The 17,392-nt window shown below is 29.4% G+C and overlaps 1 protein-coding gene across 1 annotated transcript in view; it reads right to left on the bottom strand.

Annotated features, from left to right (window-relative positions):
* LOC111642603 overlaps positions 1-15,011 on the bottom strand; it is a 78,757-nt gene extending 63,746 nt beyond the window's left edge. The window contains exons 1-2 of the mRNA XM_023388972.1: positions 14,604-15,011; positions 581-706 (exon numbers count right to left, since the gene is read on the bottom strand). Of these exons, the coding sequence (XP_023244740.1) occupies positions 581-706; positions 14,604-14,771 (294 nt within the window). The 5' untranslated portion in view covers positions 14,772-15,011. The remainder of the gene's footprint in view (positions 1-580; positions 707-14,603) is intronic.
* Between the last annotated feature and the right edge of the window lie 2,381 nt (positions 15,012-17,392).

Genomic DNA, 17,392 nt, shown 5'->3' with positions numbered 1-17,392 from the left:
TAAATAAAAATGTAGCTTTCATAATTCAAATATAAAATTAATAAAAACTGCTAATTTAATTGCTATTTCATTACTTTTTAAAGAAAAACTAGTGTTGTTTAATTTTAAAGACTTTGTAAAGTTTTAACCATTTATTATAATCAAATAAATAGAACAAATTTTAAATTATAACTAAGATCAACATCACACTTATGATTTTCTGATGATTAACAGTTTCTTTCATAAGATAAACAAAAACTTTTAATATCTGATACTATTGAAAAACCAAGCCCAAGAGATTGATAATTGGCTTTTATTGATATATTAAATTAGAAATTATAATAGCTCTGAAAGCAACTTGCAAACATTCTAACATTGCAAACATTAAATTTTATGAAGAATGAGAAAATTTGATATATCAAACAAATTTATTTTCAAAAATTTCTTTTGTGATATTCCTAATAAAAAATATAATCAAAATTTTGTGTAATTTTTAAAGTATTGCTGATGGTGAAAACGGTGAAAAGGAGGACAGACACAATATAATATATATTTTAAACACATATCTCAAACAACATAAATTATTTAATCGTGCACTTACCTTTTCAAATACAGAACAAAAATTGGACACAATACTCTGTGTGAAAAGATTTAAATATTGTCTTCCAACATTTTTGACAATAGAATCAATCAGATACATCACAGGTAATTTTATTTCTGGTCCAACCTAAAAAGAAATATTGATAAATTTCACTTTTAGCAAAACAATTTCTTTTTGAAGTATTGCATTAAATAGAATAGCACAATAAATAAATATACAGGTAAATGAGTAAATGATGTTCATCAAAAAGGGTTTATTAAAAAAAATTATCCTGACATTTACAGTCTTATGGTTTAGAATTTAACCTCCAGTAAGCAATTAGAAAAAACAATTGATTATTTATTTTGACATCATCACAATGCAGGACTGCAATTTTTCATTGTAATGTTCTCAATTCTTTTAGTAGTGTCTTTCCCCTGTACATCTTACCTGTTAGCAATAGAGTCATACCAGATATCTAATTCCATTCAGAAAAAATTTTTTAAATTGAAATAACCTGACTTCTGGTTCAAACTGGAAGTTCATATATAATTAATCAGGACCCCTTGCCCCTAAGCTTTCCACATCTGGTCTCTTCATTCATTTATCTAACTTTGTTCTCAAGATTAATGAAGGACAGACAAACAGATAGACAAGTGGATGACAGTGGGAATTTATAATTTTTCAAATTCCAGCTAACAAGAAAGAAAGAAATCAATTTTATTATGTATGAAAGTTAGCTACATATCAAAGTTTCTTCTCAACATAATTGCCCTGTAAATGCAGGCATTTGTCATAGCATGGGACAAGTTTCTATATCTAATCAAAGAATGTTGAAACATTGGAATTGAGCCAGTCATTTATGTGAAAATGCTGCATTTCTAATCAGACCTTCATTTGCAGGAAAAGATGAAAATCACTAAGGGCAAAGTCTGGAATATATAGTGAGTATAAAAACTGATCCCAATAAAACTGCTGCAAAAGATCTTTTGTGATAGTAGTAGAAAGTAGGCATGCATTGTCAGGTAGCTCAATACAAACATTCCTTTTCGTCTGTTTTGAATGGTTCTATGCAGCTTTATGAATTTCACAGTACATTTATTGTGAAATTCATTACTGAAATTATTATGGTTTCTAGTTTTTTGATTTTTGTAGTGAATGTGTGTGTATTCACTGCTAAGACTACTTTCATTTCAACATTGACAAACTTTCACATTTTGTTGCTTCTAACAAACTTGTCAAGAAATCTGTCCCAATCATCATGATACCACTGCAAAAATGTCAAGTTGATATTCTTTGGAAACAACAATTAACACCTCAATACCCCTTCCAGCAGTCAAAAGAATTTACTAATCTAACGTTTTTGGCTGTCTTTTAGAGGCCCTCTTCAGGATGAAACATTAAAAAACAGTTCTATCTTTTGAAGGATTCTAATAATCGAATACAGCTGTGTTCCGAACTTTTAAATATTTAAACGATGCGTACGATATTATATCATACGCATCATATATCAGTTTGTCCATCACAAAATTTTCTACACCATTCCCTAAAACACAACTGTCACACAAACACAAGTCCAAACATTGTACTCATTCTGCAATGGATTTCACTTGCAATGTGTCTTTCAGTTCGCAAAAAGTATAACTTCACAGACCTCATACACTATGTGAAAATTCAATATCACCACTGGAATGATTATACTTGATAAAAACTAAACAAAATGGCTGGAATTATTAAGTAAAGTGCAAAATCTGGTCACTGTTGTGTAATGCTTAGGTGCCATGTTTCCAAGGTTACTGATCTGCACTTATTCACCAACAAGAGGTTAATTTCCAAATAACCCTCATATTTGATTGATACAAAACTATTTGGTCGTCAGAAATATGTTGTAACTGTGATTAATGTATTTTTTCTTCATATACATATGATAATTTAAATAATTTATTAAAAATTAATCAGATTTACTGATGATGATAGTAAATTCAAATTTTTCTATGCTCATACTACATTATGAAATGAATATGAAAACTGTAATGTTTTAAATAAAAATGTAGCTTTCATAATTCAAATATAAAATTAATAAAAACTGCTAATTTAATTGCTATTTCATTACTTTTTAAAGAAAAACTAGTGTTGTTTAATTTTAAAGACTTTGTAAAGTTTTAACCATTTATTATAATCAAATAAATAGAACAAATTTTAAATTATAACTAAGATCAACATCACACTTATGATTTTCTGATGATTAACAGTTTCTTTCATAAGATAAACAAAAACTTTTAATATCTGATACTATTGAAAAACCAAGCCCAAGAGATTGATAATTGGCTTTTATTGATATATTAAATTAGAAATTATAATAGCTCTGAAAGCAACTTGCAAACATTCTAACATTGCAAACATTAAATTTTATGAAGAATGAGAAAATTTGATATATCAAACAAATTTATTTTCAAAAATTTCTTTTGTGATATTCCTAATAAAAAATATAATCAAAATTTTGTGTAATTTTTAAAGTATTGCTGATGGTGAAAACGGTGAAAAGGAGGACAGACACAAAGTTTTAACTTTGTTAAAAAGTTGTATTTATATTTTTATGTATTAAAAAAAATATAATCATCATCAGACACAAAAAATCATCAATAACAATAAAAACAACTCTGGTCGAACATCTCTAAATCAAAAAATATTGTAATGTAAAAAAAATACAAGAAACTGCAAATCTTACATCAGAATTCTTTATATTTTAATCACATGCTTTTTTAAATCTTAAAAAAAATATTTCTAATTATGCTATTTCTGTTATTCTTAATTACTACTATTTTCATGTTTATTTGGAATAATCTCTCAGGATATGTATATTCACTACACAAATGTAATGAATTATACAGTCGATCCCCCTATAACACAGGTTCCTATAGTTTGGATTCCTATATCACAGCGAAAAAATTGTGACAATATTTATACAAACATGCTAAAAAAACTCGTATAATTCGGTAAAATGTCATTGCCGACTTGTGTCGCGACAGGATTGGTTGAATCTAGACCAATAGTGGATATTGTACAAACCGTTGAGTTTAAACGAGCAGCAGACCTACTAAAAACCATTTATTATTTAACGTCCATAAAAATTATATTTATATTAATGATGTCTCCAAAGTTCAGCAAATTTTTCACAAAAAAATAATTTATCAGGAAGTGTGCGCGCTCCATTCGATGACAAGCTCTATGACGAAAACAAGTTTAAGCAATGGCATAGTTGAATGGTGCAGGCTCGGTAAGTAATCCTACAATTTTTTGTTTATAGCATAGTTTATATGGATTATTCCCAAAAAATTATACATATTTTGGAAATGTTGAGTCAAATTAGTCTAGAATCGATGGAAGAAACCTTTCAAACAGCCGTAGTCCGTAAACTGCATATGTGCCGGGCTATGATTGGCTGGACTCGTAGAAAATGGATTCATAAAAACCAGAATGTATCTACCGTGTTATAGGGGGGTCAATTGTAATTGAAACTCTGGCAATCTTACACTAATTTATTTTTTTCATTTATATTTAGCAACTAACAATATTCTAATAAACTTTTTAAAAAAATACATAATTTATTAAGGTAATTGATATTTCATTTCATCGAGAGTAAGTGACTGTTGAACAGTATAGCATAAAATACCAATATTTATATCAAAATTTATTGGGATAAATAAACAAATAATGTAAATATGACTAAAATTTTTAAGATTGCAGACTAAAAAAGCTTTCCAATTAAGAAAAATTTAAATTTAATTAACCAAATATTTATTAAATATAGTGGTACTGCGTAATTCAAATGACTAACTTTAAACGCTTCACAGTTCAAACACTAAATTCGACAAAAAATTTGCCTTGGGTTTCAAATGATGCATCAGAATTCAAACTGCAAGCACTGAAAAAATTTGATTGAACCGTAAACACAAGTCATCTCTCACTCCATGTTACAATTGTACGTTTTCAGTGCTTTTTTCACTTTGTTTTTGTTATGTTTGGTTATATATATTGTTTTTTTTTTCCATCAATTTTAACAACTTCTTCCTGAAATTTTTCTTTCTGGACTTTTGAGTGCCCTGTACATTGTTGATCTGTTAGTTTAAAATTTCAAAAACAGAACTTTTTAAACCACATTTGACACATTTGAAGTTTAGGAGCATCTTTCCAATACACATTACAAACCTATTTTACTGTTTGTACAGTGTTACAGTCTTTTCAAAATTCATAGAGTAACATGCCAGATATGCTTTTAATCTGAAGACATTACAACTTGATTTTATTCAAACAAAATACAAAGTAAAAAGTTTAAAATAAGTTTCCAAACAAAGAATACAATCTCTCATTAGCAATGCATTAAATTTCATGACTGTTATAATTAAATCACTCAACTACATTAAGTAACTACAGCTGTTAAACATAAGCAAAAAGCATTTTGCTCAATTCAATATAACTTTTACTTATTAACTATGGAATCTGAAAAGGCTGTGGAAGCAACAAAGTCTAAAAGGAAGGTTGTAGTATCAACAATTGAAATTAAAAAGGAACTTATCACAAAATATGAGAGCTGTACATATGTGGCAGATCTGGCGACCATGTTTAAGATGCTGAAGTCCACTGTATGTGACCAATAAATGCAATTTTCATTTTATTATACAGTATTTACATATTCTATTTGATGTTTTAGTGTTTTAATTTATTATTACAGCATTTAATTGTGTTATTTTTACATTAAATGAAGTGTATTTGCAGTTTTAATTTTATCAAAAATGGATATTGTTTGGGATCTGGAAATGAATTAATTCACTTTTCATTATTTCTTACAGGAAAAATTGCTTTGGATTTCAAATGATTCAGTGTTCGAACATCCTCCTGGAATGAATTAAATTTGAAGTACTAGGCACCACTGTATTTGGTTGAACTTTTATTTGATAAATATATCAACAGAATCTCTTAATAATAATGTAATTATTTTAAACTTGTATTTTCATGTTCTTCTAAAAGATTTATTTCTGATTAATGTTGTTATTTTTAAATTTGGATTTCATAATCAATATTTTTTATTAACCAACATAGTAGCAAAACCTTGAACCAAACCACTATATATTAATTAAACCAATTTTTTTGCAATCAGATAAATCAAACCAGAATAGACTCTGAAACAAAAACTCTAAAAGAACTGAATCATTTTTTCCTTGCCGTTTGATTTCTAGCTTACAGCAAAGTTTTATAGTAATTTGAATTCTAAAAATATAAAAATGACCAAATATCTTACTCAGCTCCTTAAATAATAAATCATCAAACACCTGATGCTGAGAAAAACCATTTATTAAAGAAACATTAATGTAAATGAACTAATACAATAACGTCAGAATGTTATTGTATTAGTTCATTTACTATATTTGTTTTATTTTATTATTTATTTGTTATTTTATCCAGTATTTTGATTTAAACGCAAAAGTATTCGAATGTTCTGACGTTTAAATATTAAGTTAAATATGTTTGAGAATACTTGCATCTAACAATGGCCTATCATATTAGGTTGAAAACATTAATGTTTCTTTAATAAATGGTTTTTCTCAGCATCAGATGTTCTATGATGTATTAATATAAAAATGTTTGCAAAAAGTCTGTTGATGTAAGTTGACTTTATTCAGATGATTAAAAGATTAGATTTTGTTACAATTTTAGATTCTTAAAAAGATTCTTACACATTTAATAAAAAAATTATTTATTTATTTCAGTTGAAGATTAAAAATTTTTAAAGTTATGATATTAACAATTAAGTATTAGTTTATTGGAAACTTTTATGTTGACAATGCAGAGGGTATGCCCATACACAAGGTGACCAGTGGCCAAAAACTAGCTATAGTTTCTTTTCAGATCAGGGATGACCAAACAATAATAACTGTTAACTAAATATCAAATATTAATAAAATATTGATATTTTTAAAACTAAATTATTCAAGTAATATAAAATTGCCTTGAAGTTGATATTTTCAAAATGGCACTGGAGAAGCATGCATATTTTCACCATGCTAATTATACCAACACTTGGTTGCATTTTACCAAAATTAATGGAGAGAAATCATCGTAGACTGCATTTCTTACTAACTAAACACACTCAAGAATACCTTTTAAATATGCAGCCGTATTTAATTTATTAATTAATTTCTAATGTTTTCAGTCATATTTAATGACCTTTATCAAGAATAAATGGAAAAAACAGACAAAATCAAACTATGAAAAAATTTGAATTAACGATATGTTTGATTAAATATGACCAAAAACGTCAGAATTTAATTAATAAATACGGCTGCATATTTAAAAGGTATTCTTGAGTGTGTTTAGTTAATGGAGAGAAAGGAATAACTTGTATAATAATAAATATTTTAACTTGTATAATAAATGTTTTAACTTCACATGCAAGAAATGCAATTGTGAAGTTAAAACAACAACAACAACACCAGCAATTTAGGATCACATTTAAATTAGTCACGCTGTTTATACATTCTTGAATAATGGTGATTCCCAAGTATCACGATCAAATGATGATTGCAACAGATCTAGTACTTCCAGCCAAAGAAAAAGATTTTCCCTTGATCTGCAATCTGTGGTCTGCAAACCTGCAATCTGCAACCAGATAACAAGTTGAAATCCACAGACATGGTCAACAGTCAACTTTCTGATGATATCAATTAATCAGTATCAAATAATGTCAATTAGTCATTTGATATTATTCAATTACTCCAAATCCAATATCAGCCATCCTTATTTGAGGGTAGTTTGCAATATTAACTTTATCTGAAATAAGATTACAATTTTGTAGTATACAATAAAATCATGCATATCCACATATAAATGGATAGTTTTCAGTTTCTTTCAAAAGATTGATTCTGGATTTCCCAATCATTTTTCTGTTCATAAACTTGATGTTTATTGATAAATAAATGCACCATGTTCATAATGTAAATCGTTAATTTTTCTAAACTAAAATAAACTTCAGAAACTATTCAAAAAAACCAGAATCAGAATTGAAATCAAATCTGGAAAAATTTTGGTATTGTCCCATCACTAGTTAATGTAATCATTAAAGAAAAATATTTGAACTTTCCACCTCTCTAAGGTTTTCACATTATTCAGGTTCTGGCATTTGCAGGTTTCATTGTATGATTTTCTGATGTTTTCAGATGAGTAAGGAAGTCTTTTGTTTTATTTATTTATTAGCATTTTAATATAGCATTAGCTTATGATGATGATTAATATTAAAACTGAAATAAATGACATACAAGTTTCATTTTCATATATATCTCACGAAAACTAATAGGAATTTATTCATTCTACTGCATAATAGCTAATTATTCAACAAGGTAGATCATAAATCTAGTCAGTCATAATTACAGTAATTTATGTAGGTAATCTATTTTATAGTGAAGACAATTTGAATATTTTGAAAGCAAGTGTGTATTATGTGATAAAGATTATTTGCTAATTTTTATTGCAATTGAAAGAATTAGTAGAGAAACCCAGCAGTTTGTAATCCACAATTTTCATGAAACTTTGTGGATGTGGTATATTTACTTGCACTTAAACTCTACCAAAGCTGCAGGACCACTATTCAAGCATTCTTGAGAAAATATCAACAAAAGCTTTTCTACAACCATTGATACCAATATGGAAAACTGATTCACAAAGTCATTGTAGTTGGATTAGTTATGGCATTACATGTGAAGGTTTTGATTTGGGTTTGATCCCTGTAAGCGACATTTTTTTACATTTAAAATTTAATTTTCTCATTTTAAAATTATGTACAGTTTTTATGCCATTTTTAATTATTGAATATACACTTTATTATTCATCATAAAATATCAGGAAATTTAAAAAATATTTTTCTACAATTGAGTTTTTGCCTATATATATATATACACACACACACACACACACACATGTATAGGCAATCTCGATGAATGGAGGATGTGTTCCATGAATTTACTTTAAGTAAAACTTCATTGTCATAAGTAAAAATACTATGACCTTAACAGAAATATGTTCTTATGTAAAAAAAAGCTTTATTAAATAAAAAGTAAATATCACATTCCAAACAAGTATAAAATCACTACATTTTAAAATAGGAATCTAGTTGATTATTTATGCTTATTTTTTCTCTTTCATTTAACAATTACCTGTGCAGATTTGTTGCAATTACCACAAATCATTTAACAATAACACTTCTTTCTAAATCATAATCATTTTCAATGCATTCAAACAACTTTTTAAATCTTTGGTTACTTACACTTGTTTGGTAGGAACTTCTTTAAATCTTCATCCCTTCAATGTGATTTTGATTTTTGGAAACAAAAAATACTCGCAAGGCAACAAATCTGGAGAGTATGGAGGATGGTTCAACTCCATAATGTCACGTTTGGCCAAAAACTCCTTGACAACAGTCACAGTGTGCGGGTGGGCATTGTCGTGCAACAGTACCCAATTTCCTCTTGGTGCAAACTGAGGCCTAACCAGATGAGTTGTCTCCAGACTGATACCAGTTGTCTCTGCTGTCATCTGAATAGACATTCAACGGTCATATTGCAGCAAGTCTCTGATTTTTTCAATGTTTTCTGGTGTTCAAACTGATTGAGGTCGTCCAGGGCAAGCATCGTCCTCAAGGTCTTCCCAACCATCCCTGAAATGTGCAAACCACTCGAAAACATGAGAGCAGGATAGGGCATCATTCCCATAAACTTGCTTGATGAGGGCATACGCCTCTGTTGCACTTTTACCGAACTTGTAACAAAACTTAATGTTTGCTTTTTGTTCCATGACAAAAACATGATAGCACTTTCAGCAATATGTGAATGGAGTACAGAAAAAGAACGAGTTATGAGACATGAACAAATCTTTGCAGACAAATAGCCAGATGGTTGAACTATTATGACAAGCTTAGACAAATTTCTGCACGCTGACACTGCAGCACTACATGACCAGTCCTGGAATTAAATTGTCACACCTTGTATGTATGTGTGTATATATATATATATATATATATATAAGATTACCTCAGTTTGCATCAGTTATATATATGTGGAATAAATATTACAATGGCTGTTTCATTAATATACAACAGCACTTTGGGTAGTATTTATCATAAAAACAGTTAAAACATAATGGTTCATTGCATCATGCATGTATAATCACTGCTACTTCATTTCCACAATCTTTACATTTTGTTTTAACAACACAGGGTGAAAAATAAACTTCATTAACATTTTTTAAAATATTTCTTTTGTGTGTTATTTGAAAAGCAAACCATGCATATTTTAACATGTCAGAGAAAACTGGTTCACTCAATTGGTTTGTGAATTAGAGATTGTTTTAATAGCATTTCTGAAATTGGCTATTTCTCTACTGGTTTTAAGGAGATAGCTACCATCATCATCTGCTGTTCCAACAAAATCTCAGGTCAGCTGAGATCAGACATGGCAGAATATTAGGGAAACCTATTCTGATCTTCCTCCAGCTTTCTCTGACTGCCTCCATATCTTCCTTTACCTGGGGCCGTATTCTGGTCACTTATCTCTTGTCTCTTCTTTCACCAACGAATGACGTCAAAGTGAGAGACGAAATTTGTCTCTCATACACAGTGATGATTCTGGTCATTTGTAACGATCTCATCCTTGTTGTTGACATCACGATTCTATTCGGTTGATTATACATGTTCTGGATATCTGCATGCGCAACATGGTATAGAATTTTAACCAATGAAATTGTAAAATTTTCGAAAATGTAGAGTACCTTATCATAGATCACGTGGCAAGGAAAGGACATGTTCAAATAAAGCACATAATTTCGACAAAGTTATGTTTTTTTGTTTTATAACGTTTTTAGATTGTAATGTCAATTTGTCTCTTATAAAAATTTTAATAACCTAATTTAGAAAAGCGTGCATACTTAAGATATTTTTCAAAATATTACCATCTAGTTCCTACTTAACTATCCAAGTAAGATTAACATCATATTTGATAGTTCAGTAATTGATGTAGGATAATTAAAAAAAAAAAAAAAGAAATCAGTGACATTTCTGAGTAGGCACTGGAAAAAAATCAGAAGCATTTTCTCTCTCAAAATATNTGCATACTTAAGATATTTTTCAAAATATTACCATCTAGTTCCTACTTAACTATCCAAGTAAGATTAACATCATATTTGATAGTTCAGTAATTGATGTAGGATAATAAAAAAAAAAAAAAAAGAAATCAGTGACATTTCTGAGTAGGCACTGGAAAAAAATCAGAAGCATTTTCTCTCTCAAAATATTCTTTCCTGAGATAGAGAATGTTCTCTAATATGATTGTACAGCACGAGTAGCATCCAGTCATCCATACTGGATATAACGAAATCAAGGCGAAAGATGACAGACTGGTCAAAAGACAACTATTTGCTTGTCTCTGATAAACGAGAGAAGCGAACAGAGAAGTTGTCCAGAATCGCATTTAGAGAGATGCGATGATCTCTCAAGACATAAACAAATGATTAGCCAATCAGTGACTGGCTTGTGAGAGATGATAGACGAGAGACAATGACAAGAACACGGCCCCTGGTATCTCCATCTTTTTCTTGGATGTCCTCTTGGTCTTTTCCTCTGTAATTGCTTATCAAAAATTTTTCTTGGAAATCTATCTCTCCAAATCCTTTTTAAGTGTCCAAACCATCTCAATCTAGAATGAATCATTCTATTTCCAATACTATGCACTTCTAATCTACTTCTAATATCTTTGTTTCTTATTTTATCTAATCTTGTTTTTCTCAGAGTAAATGATACTGTTTTGAAACAGGTGGAACATTTCAAATATCTTGGAAGTACACTTCTAAAAAACAGGACAAATAAACAAGAAATAACAAGAGTAGGATAAAGCCAGATATTTTATGGAAGTCTATCTGTCCTTTCATGAGATAATGAAGTTCCAGATGCAGAAAGCTTTTATATGAAGTCTATTTTGTGCTCATTTTGACATGTACTTCAGAAACATGGTTACTAAACGAGAAAGAAAAAGTAGAATTCAAGCAATGGAAAGGAAATAGCTACAATTTTGTAATTTTTAACCTGTCTATTAAAATAAAAATTGCAAAACTGACAAAGATGAGCATATTTCGGTACGATAATTTTTAATTGACAAAATGGAATATCTTGGTTATCTACAAAAATTTTGTTGTATATTTGAGAATTTGTTTGATCACACCATGAATCTATTAATAAAAACTTTTCTTCTTTTACATATGGCTGTAATATTTTAATTAAGAAGTCTATAAAAACCTACATTACATTAAATAATACAAAATCTGATTATAATGTTATAAGTACTTTCTAACAATGAACTGATCAAAGTAAAAAATATATCTTCAATGACCTTAGAAACTGTATATAACAAATTTAAAAATGATAAGAATAAATTATAAATGTGAAAAGAAACCTCACATTCAAGGTTTGAACACTGAAACCTCATGAACTGGTCTTTTCATACTGATATTAATGGTTGTAGAAAAATTTTGTCATAATTTCTTAAGAATGCCTGAATATTAAATTCTGTGGTTTAGTAGAGTTTAATTACAAGTAAATACAGCACATCCACAAAATTTCATTGAAATCAGTGATTACAAACTACCAAGTTTCCCTTGTTGATGGGAAAAACAGTACATGTAACATTAAAATTTTCAAGAAAACAAAAGATTTGTGTTTCAATTCACTAGCACTTTAATAAGCCGCATTTTATTGTGAAATATATTTCTTGAAATGTGAAAAAAAGACAAGATGTACCAACATTTTAAATATTTTGTCTCCCTTTTGAAATTATTTTTGTAAATTTTCCAAGTGTAAACTAATTGTCTTGGTCATTTTATCAAATAAGAGCTATTGATTGCAAAAAAAAAAAAATAGTTCTTCCAAATGCACATTAATGTCCCAAATCACCTTATTAGCTTCTGCAAGATTCATCATCAGCTTTTTCTTTAGATCTTTCACAATTTCTGCAGCAATCAACTTCTTACTCCACTCTTTCTCTTGCCTTATTTCTCTCTGTTTGAGCTTCCATAGTTTATATCTCTGGGTTGCAATTCAAATTGCAAGGATAAACTATTTTGATATATCTGATTATCCCAATCCACTAGCTGACATGACATGACATGACTGTCGTGTCAGCTAGCAGATCCTATAAGTTACAAAAGTCTCTTCTTTTTGGTTTTGCATTATGCATTCTTTGTTGATGGAAAATCTACATTCCATATGAACATTACCAAGCAATATTATTAAAATCATCTTCATAAATGTTTCAAATTCTCTTACTTCACCAAATTGATGCCAGAAATAATCAAACCTGTCATGCTCTCTGGAATAGTATTTAACCATAAAAGTAATTCATGGGGATGGCAAAATGTGAAATGTCTTTGTATTGCTTAGCAATTTTATTTTTAAATTTTATCATTTATCCAGTTATTAGCCATAAGAGTTTGTAATGTAATATTTAGCAGTTTTTGTGCTTTCTCTCTTGTCATTTCATAAACTGGATTTAGGTATGGTCAATTTGCATTTGTGACAATTTTTCCATCAATTTGGTGGTTACAACTTTTAAGCAATTTGTACAGTCTTTTCAAATTTTTAATATCACTGTCAGTTACTCCTTTCATTCTAACTTTTCTAAGTTTCCAATCTTTGGTGACATATCCAAGTCTACTGTATGTACTGTGCAGAGACTCTCTGCTTTACTGAGATCCACATCAGTAAAAAATTTTTTTAATTAATATTTTCTCTACGTGAATATACTATACTTATAAAACTTACAATTTTGAGAAATTAAAAAATCTGTACATACAAATCTGTTTTTAAACATTCAGAAGTAAATATAAATATAAAATATCTAACTAGGAGGCTTTGTCACTTGTTTCCTATATAGACTATTCATAACAAAAATTTTGGGATGATTCAAAGATCCTGAATGTTGTCAGTTTTCCTTTTTGGGACAGAATAAGATTTATGATTTTAAGCTGTTTTATAGAATAAATTAACATAGAAAATTTGTATAAGAAAACATGAGTGTTCATTTCTTTTCTCACTTCATATTCAGTCTGCATCAAGTACAGAATTTCTGATGATAATACTTTGTATATTTTTAATGCGATAATGTGGTTAGTATTATTTCTTACACTCAGAAAAAATAATTTGATAAATTAACAAAATCTGTTTTATAAACACAATTAAAGTTACCATTGAATAAAAAGACACAGAGCTAATAATGTCAGCTAATAAACAGCTGTCTGTAAAATTCCATAATCTGAATATATCTGCTTCCAATGATGTCAGATTAAAAGTATTCTATATATTATTTTCAAAATAATTTTTGTCACCTAACTGACCAATACTAAGTTTATCACCACCAAACCAAACCAACTATCATGAAGCTGTTGCACACCACATTTAATTATACATTATCAACCAAACCACACGATCATCTTTTAAGACCTGATTGTATAATGTCATATTTAAAATTAATAGCTGTTTTTCTTACATTCATTTAGATTTCAAAATTACTATCCAATAATATATTATTATCAAAATAATTTTGTTTTTCCATCTGTATTCTAAAAAATGGATAGCAATTTTAACACTAAATGTCTATGTTCATGTTCATACATTTATTTCAAATACCTATAAAAAAACAATTATGTATATCTGCTAGCACCATCCAAATACTTTTTTATTTTCCAATTATATACACCTTCTATATTTGGCTTTGAAAATAATTCTAATTTTGTATGTGTAGATGTATATAGTTAAAATTTTATGTATTCAATCTTAATAGATCGATAAATACAAAGTAAATTATACTAAATTAACTAACTAAAAGCTATTGAAGGCATATATTGGCACGATCATATTAATCGAACGACTTATTACATCTAACATTTATATTATTACAAGAGAAACTAATGATTTTATATTATGATAATAAAAACGACATTCAAATCATACCTTTTGAAGATGACTTTCAATTACTTTAACAATTTCTCTGGCATTTTCTAAATTATCTTCAGCTAACATCGTCAACATACTGATCAATGGCTTACTATTGCAAGTCAAATCCGCTAACGAAGAACGATATTCTTCGTTAATATTATCTTCCTCCATATTACTATTCATGATTAGAAAAACATGAAAATAATATTCTTAATAAAATCCAAATAGTTTAAGGAACTACAACCATTTTACTTATGGTCATTTTCCCATGATCTTCCTGTTACAACATGGCGTACGAACTTACTAACACAACTGGGTCAAGTGACAAGTAACTTTCAACATCATTGGTTCACTGGCAAAGAACGTAATACAGTTTCACGTCTTTTGACCAATCAACGTCTTCCTGACAAATGCCATTTCCAGATAGTTCTCTTAGCCAATAAGATTCTAATTTAGGCTATTCTAGTTTAAACTAGTTTCGTATTATATATACAAATATTTTTCTTTTGGTTTTTCTGTTGTTAACGACAAATAAAAAACAAAACATTTTGTTTTCATAATTCAGTTTAATTATTTCACTTCAATATTTAACGTGTACAATTTATTTCAGAATAAAATTATGAAAAAACGCATCCTATACAGTACTACTTATGGGTGCGTTCGTAAAGTCGAACGAGTTAAACGAGAATGACGTCATCGTTATTCTTATTTCGTTATAATTCAAGTAAATTAAAACATGACAACTTAAAATAAGACAAAGTTTAATAAATTCTTTTTAATTATTAAATTATAAAATTAATTTGCGATAATAATGTTTACAATTTGTACTAATATCGGATGTGGTTGAGAATTATTAATACAGTAAAAACCTGTCTATGGCGACCACCCACGGTTCCTTCAAAAAGTGGTCTTTTAGACAGGTAGTCGTCCAATACAGGTGGTCCTGTATAACGTATTTCCGTACGTATTTTGCGCGCTTTTTAGCCATTTCTACTAAGCAAAACTGGAGATGAGCAAAAATAAGCGAATTTTTTCAACGATAGGGCTATATTGGCATTGTATTTTATTTTAAAGATTAATACAATACTCGCATTTTCTCCATTATAATGCACATTTTCTTTTTTCCAACTTAATTAATTCGACTCGGTTCTTTTCGTTCTCTCTTCAGTTACGTGTACAGTATTACGTCATCAATATACAAGCGCGTCCTATCTCTCCATCACTTTGCTTTTGTTTTCGTTAGTTTAATCTTATTTTAACTTTAAAAATACTATATTTTTTAAATATTTAATATTTTCTTAATTAATTAAGTACAATAAGAAAAATTATTAATTAATAATAAAATGATTTTATTATTTTTTTCTCGTTGTACGATTTCATTACAATCGCGGAATCGAAAAAGGAAGTAAAACTGATTTTTGCATTAATGCGTTTATTGTTTTTTGAATATTTTGCCTGCGAAAATTACTTGAATATTATTTTTCTAAAAATATCGTGGAAATAAGGTAGGTTGATACAGAAACTATTTATCGCACGTGTACTGTATATGAGCTTCAAAAGAAATAAATAAAAATAGATTTTATCAAGCGATAAGATCAGCAGATTAATTGTATCGTGTACAATATTTTACACCCCCCCAAGGGAAATACTGTAGGTCTACGGTAAAATCAATTTCGTTTTCCCACGGTTAAACTTCGCTGCTAATTGCTGTTGCAGTACATTTCTTTTGTTTTTCGGACATTTTCCAACAAACAAATGAATTTCTTTTGTTGTTAGACTAATTTATTAACACCTGCACCTAATTTCGAGGGTGGGAGAAGTGCCCGGGATGGGTTCGAACAAGAGTTTAGACTAATTTATTATATTAGGAGGGGGAAACGTTGTTGAGATGGGTTCTTACAATAGTGGTCGCTTATTACAGGTGTTATACGTATGTTGTTTCGGACCAAAAATCGATGCCCGCGGTCGCGTTACACAGGTGGTCGTTTAATACAGGTAACTTATACAAAGACTCTATGGGTAAACTATTCCGTGCCAGAAATTTTTGCCCATTTTGACAGGTGCCCGTCGAATGCAGGTGGTCGCCTAAGCAGTTTTCACTGTATATTCGTCTATAAAATTTAATCCATGAATTTTTTTGGTAGTAAAATCGACTTGCCAGTGTCTTTCGTTGATAATTGATGCTTTTAAACATAATCTATAGCCCAAGATTTCTGTTCAAAAATTAATTTTGTGATCTGAAATAATTCCATTAAAAAATTATTCATATGAAAAATTAATTTTGTGATCAGTGCTACCCAAACCACTACTACTACTACTATTTACACCATAGACTTCTACGAAAAATTTTTTCCCGCGAGTTTTAATAGAATTTGTTGCCAATAAACATCCAAGAACAGCCAGTATGTCGTCATCAGATGCCATGGCCGACTGACTGACTGAGAGACAATGGCGTAGCGAACATAACTGGCGCCCGGGCCGCGACACTACATTGGCGCCCCCTCCCCCTCCAGAAACAAATTTTGTTTTTCTTGGAAACCATTTGGCTCCCCTCTGCCAGTGGCGCCCGGGGCAAGCTGCCCCACTCTCTGCTGAGAGGTTTTCTTCGTTTTTGGGCGATAGGAAATTCGGAAGTTCCTCGAGGACAGGCAGTCTCAAAGGATTAACCAATGGTGTATAGCAGCCTTAAGCCTTTTACGGGACATTCCAATTTTCAACACGAGAGTTGAGTGTTGAAACCAACAATTTGACGACGTTCAAACTTCGAGTACGAAGTGCTTAGTTTCCTTAATTCTCTTCTCAGC

The sequence above is a fragment of the Centruroides sculpturatus genome, unplaced genomic scaffold (assembly GCF_000671375.1).
Source record: "Centruroides sculpturatus isolate CEXI.00-Female unplaced genomic scaffold, Cexi_2.0 scaffold3, whole genome shotgun sequence".
Lineage (NCBI taxonomy): Eukaryota > Metazoa > Arthropoda > Arachnida > Scorpiones > Buthidae > Centruroides > Centruroides sculpturatus.
Note: the sequence above shows the minus strand (reverse complement) of the source record. Positions and strands in the feature narration are given on the sequence as shown.